Source organism: Thalia democratica, chromosome 1 (assembly GCF_965202585.1).
Source record: "Thalia democratica chromosome 1, ktThaDemo2.hap1.1, whole genome shotgun sequence".
Classification (NCBI taxonomy): Eukaryota; Metazoa; Chordata; class Thaliacea; order Salpida; family Salpidae; genus Thalia; species Thalia democratica.
Window position 1 is genome coordinate 115,122,151 of NC_139165.1, and position 10,982 is coordinate 115,133,132.

General features: G+C 22.7%; 1 protein-coding gene across 1 annotated transcript; it reads left to right on the top strand.

Annotated features, from left to right (window-relative positions):
* The first annotated feature begins 9,776 nt into the window (after positions 1-9,776).
* On the top strand, positions 9,777-10,556 carry LOC145842531 (kelch-like protein 41a). Its single transcript, XM_082949994.1, has one exon. The coding sequence runs from the start codon at positions 9,777-9,779 to the stop codon at positions 10,554-10,556; it is 780 nt and encodes a 259-aa protein (XP_082806120.1).
* The last annotated feature ends 426 nt before the right edge of the window (positions 10,557-10,982 follow it).

Sequence of the window (10,982 nt, forward strand, 5' to 3'; positions counted from 1 at the left end):
GATGTTAAAAGGGTCCTAATAAGGGCTTTGAAAAGTTTCTGTAGTGTTAATAATCCAAGGTTCAAAACCAGTGGTTGAGACATATACAAAAATGTTAATTCGATTTTCATAATGTTACAATGGTTTTGCTAAAATTATAAAGAAATAAAATAAAGGGTTTAGTTTTTAAAACAAAAATAATTTTAAACATATTTTTTTATTATTGAAATTCACATGCTCTTTTAAGTTATTGCAAATTATTTTTCTTTTTAGAATTACATAAATTCAATATTAAGAAAAAAACTTCAAACTTTTCAAAACCGATACAAGTATAAAAAGGTTATGAATTTGAGTTTATTATCTTCATACTAATTTCTAGCTTTAGAAGAGTTTTAAAAGTACAAAACTTTCTAAATTGATATAAAAGAGCGGCAAACTTGTAGTAAAAATTTTATATTCATCAATATTATTTAATATAATTAACACACTTTTTTTAGTTTAATAAACAATATCTAAAATCTACTTTGTTTAATACTTTTTAATTTTCTATTACTACTATGGTATGAGCTGTGGCTATAGAACTAAATTGGCTTTTTTATTTTTATTAACAGTGATTTGTTAAAACAACAAACTCAATTCAATTAAAAACATTTATGTTTATTTAACTGAAAACTTTTAATTGCAACAATAGTAAAATGATCTCTAAAAACACATAAACAAACAAAAAAAAATTGCTAAAAATAGAAAAAAAAATTAGTTATAAATCACAACAATATTTCCGACAAATAATTTTTTTTCTGAGCTTAAGCCTGGTTTTGATCAAAAAAATTTTTTGCCCTAATATGTTTAAAATTGTCTATTTTGTTATAACTTTGATATTTCAGATAATAAACAAGTTTGCCACACAATCAAAAAAATCCTTGATACTTAAAATTTTTTTAAATCTCTGTATGACACAGGATAACTCGGAAAATTTTGAATTTGTTTTTTAAACTCAGGCAGTCTCAAGATAGTTTTTTTTTTTATCTCAGTGTATTTTTAAGATTGCAGCCATTTTAGTTTTTAATTTTGAACTAGATATATTTAATTTGATTCCAATAATTTATTTTGTAGTTTTTAGTACTTTTTTGCTAGTAATCTTTGTTTTTTTTTGCTCTTGAAAAATTAAAATAAAAAGTTTGAAAAAAACCTAGACAACTACAGGTCAATTTCAAGTCACTCAGGACAGTCTTAATCAATTAGAACAGTTTTAACCAGAATGATTATAACCCTATCAAACTTGTTTAACAGTTTCCACTTTTAATGTTTGACATAATATTTTTTTTTTCAAAAAGTACCAACCCTGGTCTTAGTATAATTAATTTTTTTTTTGCAAATTATTGATTGTCCTTTAAACCTTTCATTTACATTTTTATCTTTAACTTAATCGAATTATTTGTAACTTTTATCTAACTTATTTTAACGAACTAAGCTAAACTAAAAAATATAACACAACAATAATTTTAAATATTTACAGTAAGATATCTATTTTACTGTATAATACCTATCTTAAACTATTTATTTACTTAGTCTGGTTATTTATATTTTTTATAGTAATAAAAGTTTTTAAAAATTAAATCAGCAACATTTTTCTATGCTTAATAATATTTTTATATATTGGCTAAACTAGATTGGAAATTATTGATGGCATTAATTTTTTGTTAAACTTTATTTTCACACAATCAAACTACTTTGAATAACTCTTATGCTATTTTAAAAGTTTGGAATACTTTTGCATAGCAATTTTTTTTAAATACTTATGCTGACACATTTTTGTTTGAACTTATTATAAAATATTTAGACTAGTTTGATTTTTTTTTTTTGAGTCTTAGGCTATTTTTTCAAACTGGCTAATTGTTGATCTAATTGATGTTTTATTCATGTATGTTTTATTAATTTGTTCTTAGTTTTGGCTAGATAACTATTTCTTTATTTTAAATAGATTAAAGAATATATAATAATTTCATAGTCAATTAGGATTTTACTTGAAAGAGTAACAAACTCTATGTAATAAATTATTAGACCGGTTATAAGTAAGAAATTTTATCAGAAATATAGTAAAATTTGAAATTTTTATTTATTTTAACAGAACGAAGTGACAATCAGATACAACCCTAAACTTAGTGAAGTGCAAAAAGTCAGTCATTGAAAGAAACTGCACCAGTTATACGGAGAGCAACAAGTAATACTGTAGATTACTATGAATTTAGCTCTTTTTAACTTGTTTTTATTGTTGTCGTTTGTCTGTTCTTTAAATATCATATATGTAGTTAATATTAAAAAAATATTTAAAAACAACTGTACTAGATATTTTGTAATGATTGCAGAGATGTGTTAAATTAATAAGATTTTCCGCCATTAAAATATAATTAAAATATTATTGTTGAAATAAGGTACATTAAATAGAAAGGCTCATTAGTATTAGTAGTAACCAATAAATTTCAGCACTAGTTACTAGTAGCTTTGCATGTAAATATAAACTGAGTTATGACTTTTTTAAATTGAAATTAAAACTTTTTGGGTTCCTTGAAAACATATTTCATTACATTAAACCTCAAGATTTTTGGGTGCACGACAAATTAAAATCGGACAGTTCAAACTCTTAAAAGATATTCAAAGGACCTTGAATTTAAAAGTATATATTTCGAATTAAAAAAAATATATCTAGGTCTTTAAAATTAAATATATACAAGGTTTTTCACTTTTGCAAAATTTTAAATTTTTTTGAGATATGATTGAAATACGCTTAAAAATAATCATTTTTAGGAGTTTATAAATATATTTAATTAAATACAAACTTCGCAAAAAATAAAGCCTAGCTGACGATATTAATAAAACCTAAAAACTTTTTTTTTTCCAAAAGTACACTAGTTTTTAAGATGTCTCTTTATTATTTTTATTTTACATTTGAAATATTATTTAACCAGAATTTAGCCTTAAGAGAACACATTAGTGTTTACGTTTATCAAAATAAGATCATGGGACGCACCAATTTTATTTATTACATTTTAGTGTACACAGGTTTTGATTTGAATTAAGCTTTTTCGATGGAAAACAGAAACGTAATATTTTAAAATGTTATGTTGAGACGTGGATGTATCTTAACTAGATATTATTGAGACAGCAAAATATTTTTTTTACATAAATATCAATTATTTTATTACTGTTTTTGTCTTTACTTTATAAAGTTTAATTTTTGATAAATTTATGATAAATTTAGGTATGGTGGCGAATAGATATTGAATAAAATAAAAAATTAGAAAATGTTGCTGACTCAGCAAATATTAGAGGAAACACATCCACATTTCAAAATAACGTGTTTCTTATAATTTTTTACGATTTAGACAAAAATAAATGGTCGAGATGTTTAATGGAAAATCATAATTTTTTTGTGGGAATATGTCACAATAAAATTATTTTAAAATCAATTGTGTATTACTTGTCGGACATAGTGTTGTAAATTATAATTGAAATTTTCTTCTATATTTACCATATTTTTTTGTTTATATGTTTTTAGAGACCATTCGTCTATTGTTTAGTTAAATAGTTTAACTTAAATAAACATAATTGTTTTTAACTGACATGTGGTTGTTGTTTCAACAACTCATTGCTTAGAAAAAAAAGCAAAAAAAGCCATTTTAGTTCAGTAGCCACAGCTCATACCTTAGTAGGAATAAAAAATTAAAAAAAAATTAAACAAAGTAGAATTACATATTGTTTACTAAAAAAATGTATTAGTTAGTTTAAAGAAAATTGTTAAATATATAGTTTTTACTATAAGTTTGATATTCTCTTGTATTTGTTTATAAAATTTTGTGCATTTAAAAAGCTCCTAAAAGTAGAAGTTTCTATAAAAGAAACAAATATAAAATTATAATTTTTACATATTTGTATTAGTTTTAAAATTCCAAGTTTTTTATGAGTATTGAAACTATGTAATCATAAATGTAAAACAATTTTCCACAACTTAGTTGAGTCTGCCATTAAAAAAATTAAAGTATAGTTATTTTAGAATTGAAAATAACTCTTTATAATATTTATTTCTGAAATTCTAGCAGAAACCACTGTAACAGGTTGTTTTTCTTTGTATATGTGTCAACCACTTTGATTAAATCCTGGAATATTGTGCACTTAAGAGAGTTTTTAAAGCCCTTATTAGGACCCATTTAACATCAGGCCACACAAATTTAAAGTAAAACTAAATTAGTATATGAATACCTAGTTACACAAATTATCAGTATTAGTATTAAAGTCATAATATTTTTACAGGGTTACTCAGGATACTCGGTATTACTCAAACAAATTAATTAGTTACACAAATTATTAGTATTAATGTCAAAAAGATTTGTACAGGGTTACAACACACTCAGGATACTCCAGATTACTCGAGCTATTTTTAAATTTTTAATAATATCAGTATGTCTCAGGATAGTTTAAAAGTCATGCTGTTCTAGATAAATATAATTTTATTTAGAAAACTGAGAATTGTTTTAAGATTTTGGAAATCCTAGGCAATTTGTTTAGAGTTTAAATGAAATTTTGTTGAATTGATTTAAATACTTTGTTATTTTTTAACCAATTTTATTGAAGAAGTTGTTTTTTAGTAAATTTTAAAATTTTTTAGTTTATTCTTATGATTTCAAAATTTCAGGGTGACTCAAGCAAATAAATGATCACTTAGGACAGTTTTTTGACTAAAGCAGTAGAATCCCTGTTTATATTAATAAGTATTTACAACAAAAAAGACCTATAACTCACTTATTTAGATAAGGTTTATTTACTTTGAGTGTTTTAAGCTAACTTGCATAGTAATAAAGCACTGTTACAAAGGTTTCACTACGAGACTGATGTATTTTATGGAAAACAATAATAATGCAATTATTTTAAACAACTGAAGATTAAATACTTAAGAAAATTTTTATTATAAAGAAGTATGATATGTTTGAAAATGTTATATTTTCATTTTATAAAGTTTGAAAACATCAGTTTCAATCTCAATCAGGTTTAGTCAGGATGTCCACAAAACATGGAAAAATTAAAACAAAAACTAGAGTAGGGTAAAAAGCCTGTAATTTGAGAAATTTTTTAAATAAATATTTGAATAATATGGAATTTCCAACAAAAATCATTGAAAACCTGTAATTTTAAACACATTTTACGTGTTAAGTACTAACATTTTGGTTTCACACAAAAAATATAATATAAAATAAAAGTATTTGTCAATACCAATAAAAAAGACAGACAAAATAGCTGTACAATATTTATTTTACTTGAACACTACTTCACACAGTTTTTAATTTTTAATTATAAATAAACCAATAAACGAGTATTTTCAGAAATCAGTGGTCACACTGATGAGTTTGTTAAGAAGGTTTATTCATCTTTAATTCTACCTTTTTAATTAAAATTCAAGTAATCAAAAGTAAATTCTATCTTTTTTACGTACAAAAATCTCTTAGTGACATTTTGTTTGGCTAATACCCATAAAATAAAATTTAAACACTTTAAAACACAATAGGAAAATTATTAAGATCAAAATCATAAGCAAGCAACAAAAATACATTCAACAATCCAATCATGTGATCCTGACCTGTGAATCAATATAATTTAATCTTAAATTTTCTTAATTTCTTAATTCTTAATTTTAAGTAAAATCTATCTACGGTAATTAGTTATTGGTGAAAAAAAATCAAAGCAAAAATTATATTTAATTTTAAATTAAGAGTTTATAAGGTGGCTCTTTAACTTTAAAACTATGGTATATAAATTTCAACCTAAAAAAATGAGAAATATAGTAGTTTCTGAAATTATTAAAAATATAAAACTTTGATTATTAAAATTATGTAAAATTTGGAAAACTGACATGTTTTATTTCTATAATTTTAACTATACTCAGCAATAAAAAGGCCATTATATCAATAATAATAAAACAACTCTTAATTAAATTTATATTATTTAAAATTTAAACTCACACACATTTAGAGTATCATTTTAGTAGTTATGTAAATTTTGAAATATTTGTTTCTTATGTTTAATTTTTTTTAAAGAAATAAAAGTATATTATAATTCAAAAAACCTGGAAAATTATTGTGAAAATAAGTTGTCACTCTAGTATAAAAATAGAAAGTAAAATTATGTTAGTTTCAGTCTTTGTTATGAATATACAATCAAATTTTATTTCAATCTAGATTGAAATGATAAACTTAAGAAAACTAACTTTATTGGCACATATTAAGCTTTAAATGTTTTTTTTTTAGTAAAAACAATGAATTATTTTAAAAAGTTATTAGAATAAAAAATGTAGTTATACATGCGGAAACTACAAACTAAAAAAAAATTATGTATAAAATTAAGATATAAGAGTTGTCACACACTCAAAATAACTAAGGGTTTTTGTATATATTTCGGGCTGACCCAAAATATTTTTTTATAATAGAAATTTATAATAGCTTTAAAAGAGTACTTAAACATTCAGGATGACTAAATAAATAAATACCAAAGATAGATAAATAATGAAAATCTACGCATGACTCGGAACTATTTAATTTTTTTTAAAATGAACTCAATATAGTTTTAATCTCAGGCCAGTATATAAGACATAAGGTTAAGGCTATTATTACTATGTAAAATATTCATTATAAAGTAAAAAAAAAACAAACTAAAAATATTTGATTCTTTATACTTCTTGTGAAATTTTAGTGGTAAGTTTCATGTAACAAATATTCAAATAGTTTTTACAAACTCTACTTAGTTTGATTCAAGCTCATTTTTTCTTTTTATCAAAACACAGGATGGCTAACTTTATTATATATAGTTAAAATTATTTCAAGTGTTTTTTCTTAATCTTATTTTTTTGTCGTTTTCACAAATTTATCTTTTTTACTATACTACTATTCTATAAGTATAAGTCTTAAAACTTTATAATTATTCTTATATCACTACGTGCATTGAAACCTTTAAACATTTTAGTCGTTTTTATTTAAACAATATTGTAGTATTTGAATGATGTCTATCATTTTTAGTAAAAGGAATCTGTAAATTTAAAAATAAAAGTATGAGCTCAATTTAAGTTTTTTGTTTGGTTGAATGTTTTGTTATTCTTATGCTTTAATTTAGTATTTTAAAACCATTTATAGAGATACAAATTAAAAATTCATAGTTATATTCATGATTACTCACTAAGTATTTTTAATTAAATTGGTTTAATACAACATGTAATTTTTATAGTGTTGTTACATCCTAATTTTTTAAGTGCTATCAAACTCTTAATTTTAAATTACATTTTTTCAAAATAAAAATAGCAAGAAAATATTTAAGTTATTTAATTTATTTATATTTTTTAAGCAAAACTTTTTTTTAGTTTAAAACTGTAATTTTCCATTTTAAAAATTATTTAGTCTTCACAGTTATTTTCCTAATAAACTATTAGTTACAAGTTATTTCTTATTTAAAAATTTGATTATTATTTAAATAGCCAAATATATACTATAACTTATATAAATATACTATTACTTCAGATTTTTTTGTAACAAGATAAACAAAATATCATCAAGTCATGTCAGATGAAAATAATATGGAGCTCATTGGTGTTAAAAGAATAAAACTTGAAGATAACCATGAAAAGTCAACAAGTTTTGGTGCAACTTGTAGAAATTCAGTAGTAGTAGATCATTTTAAAAACAAATGCATGGAGTTTTTAACGAAAAAATTAAATATTAAAAGTGTACGAGCTTACAATGATTTTAACAATACAGGTAAGATAAATAAAACAATATTTTAAAATTTATCGTTTTGTTATATTTAGTTTTAATATATTTTTTTTATTTAATTATTTTTATTTTTAGTTTGAAGCAATTTATTAATTAATAGAAAAATTTAAAAATTAGGTAAAAAAAACATTACTATTGTTAGAGGTTATAAAAAAGTTTTTAAAAGGTTTGAATACTGTAAACGTTTATAAAAAAGACTTAAATAACTATAAGTGAAACTAAATAGATTATCATTAAGGCTGAGTAACCTTTTTTGACGTTAGTATTGACTTTTGTATAAAGTTTTGAAGGTTAACTATAAGTAATTATTTTTAAATATAATTACTTATAAAAAAAGTTAAGATATGGCTATCTTATTAAGATTTTTCCTATATAAACTTATTGTATAGAATATTTTTACAGTTAAACTAATTAAAGTCTGAAAAAAAAAATATTAAAAATCACTTTCCAAAAATTTAGACAATTTTGATTTTTAGTAAAATAGTAATGTATATTTTTTACTTAAGATTTTATAAAGAATGCTTAAACTCTAGAAGAAGAAATATTTTAACCAAGTTGTTTTTTTTTGCCTTTAATTTTTTTTTAATCTAAGAAATTTTTTAAAGTCTTAAACTTATTCTTCTCACATCTAAGTAATTAGTTGATATTCAAGAAGTTGCTAAAAGTTTAAGTTCTATCAAATAATAATAAAATGGTGTCAGCCTTACCATGTATCTAATAAAGTCTACAAATGTGTTTTATTAACACAACAAAATTTAAGTTTAACAAACTTAAATTAAAATATCTTTTTGTCAATTTAAATATTTAGTGATGGCAATTTTTTTTTAAGTTAACAAGTTTTACTAAATTTAAGTCTCAAAAAATGACATAGTTAAATACAAAAATTGATTTTAAAACAGCAATGAAGTTATTTCCATCATATTTAAATATTTCTGATTTTAAATCTTTTGTAAATTATTGTCATTTTTATCTGTTTTTCACTTAAAAAACCGAAAATATAAAATTTAGTTTAAATTTTGTTGTAGAGAACAGACTTAAATTTTTGTTGGTTTTTATTTTTATGGTCTGGATTTTACTAAAATTTTAAAAGCAATGCCCGAACCAGACTTCTTATCAGTGATCAGTCTGTAGAATACCTTTATCTTACAATGTTTAATTTAAAAAAATTATTTTACAATTAATATTTTATTTATTAACATCAATCACAAAAGTTTGTATTGTAATGAATAACGGCGTAATAAAATGAAACGTTAATATTTATATTGATAATGCATATTTATACTTCTGTTAATATATCATTTATTTTATGCAAATTTAAAAATATAATAAAAATATATGTTTATTTTTTTAGATGTACCAAATATGAAAAAACTTGAAATTGTTTTAGCTTTAAAAATAAACAAGCTTTTGCAAAAAGAAGATACAGTTATAAAGATCAGCAAAATCCTTCAAGACAATTTTACAGTTAAAAATGTTGTTGCATATTATTGTTTAGCTAAATTTTACAATCTATCTACTATTTCAAAGTCATCATTGCAATATATAGAACGTTGTTTTTCAATGGTTATTGAAACTCAAAACTTTTTACATTTAAACTTCAGTCTTGTTGCAAAAATACTTTCAAGTTCTGAATTGAATATTCACGCAGAAGTTGAAATATTTGATGCATTAACTATTTGGATGAAACATAACAGTGAAGAACGTAGCAAATATGCAAAACAATTGTTACTAAAAGTTCGCCTCCATTTGTTGTCAGAACATGCATTGAAATATGTTTCAGATAAAATTTCTTCAATTACTGAAAATTATAAATTAGTTAACATATTTAAAAAAGTTTTAGAAAACAAAAAATACTTTAAAAATAAGTCAAATTTTTATTACACAAGTAGGTGTTGTAACCAAAATAATTTTAATTATTTAATTTGTGGTGGTTATGATGATAAATTGGATGAAGTTGTAAGTAAAATAAAAGAAACTGATGGAAGTAACATGAGTTCTGTGAAAGTTCTTCCTCCAATAAATCAATGTAGAGCACATTTTAAAGCTGTTTGTTTAAAAGGAGAAGTGTATGTCTTAAGTGGTACTGATAATGCTAATAATTTGGTAAAGTCTGTTGCAAAATATTCACCTCTTACTAATACATGGACTGAAGCAACTGATATGTTTGATGATCGTAAAGGCTTTTGTGCTTGTGCATTTATGGATAAAATATTTATTTTTGGAGGAAGATTTTTTTGTAATAGCGATGTTGATGACTATAAAACAACAAATTCATGTTTACAGTTTTATACAAAAGACAAAACCTGGAAAGAAATGTCTGGAATGGTTGAAGAAAGAACTATTGCAGCTTGTGCTGTTTTTAAACAAAAGATTGTTGTTTCTGGTGGGATGGATAATTATGATGAAGATTTAAAATCAGTAGAATCATATGATGTTTTTGCTGATAAATGGGCAAAATTTCCAAATATGATAAACAGTAAAAGTCTTCACAGTTTACTTGTTGTGAAAGACAAACTAATTGTTATTGGTGAAGACAATAGCAATTGTGAAGTATTTGATAGTTTTAGTGAGAAATTTGTTGCACTTGAATCATTTTACACTTCAATTTTTAACAAGGCTTTGTCGATCGGAAATAAAATTGTAACATTTCAAGATTACAGATCATCAGTAATTTTTTATGATGTTGATAAAGATGTATGGTCTAAAGAACCAAGTGATGCTTTAAAAAATATGTTATACTTTTTGTGTGTGAAGGTGCCTCAGTTTTAAAACTTTGTTAAAATACAATATACTGTTTGAAACAGAAAACAATGAAAACGTAACGGAAGCTGAAAATAATATTTTTATAAAATGGTTAAAATAGACTGAATACTTTGTAATCTTATTCGTTGTACAGATTAATAGTTGAAGTTTTTGTACTATAGAAATATCTAATTAAAAAAAAATGATTTAATTTTGTGTTTTTATTAATTTCGTAAAGAAGATTTTAAACTAAATAAAAAATATTTCAATGTGATCTAATATTTCATAGGATTAAAACATTGAGTTTGTGTGTTCAATACGTAAAAGCTTAATGATATCATATCAACTAAAAATAACTGTTTCAAAACTATTTTGTGTTCTGTATTTTTTGTCGACGACAAATAAGGTGTCTTCAATCGGCCGAGGCATAAAAAAAAAATTAATTTCAGATAA

Coding starts and splice junctions, on each gene's coding strand:
- LOC145842531 (XM_082949994.1), top strand. CDS start 9,777: ATGAGTTCTGTGAAAGTTCTTCCTCCAATAAATCAATGTAGAGCACAT.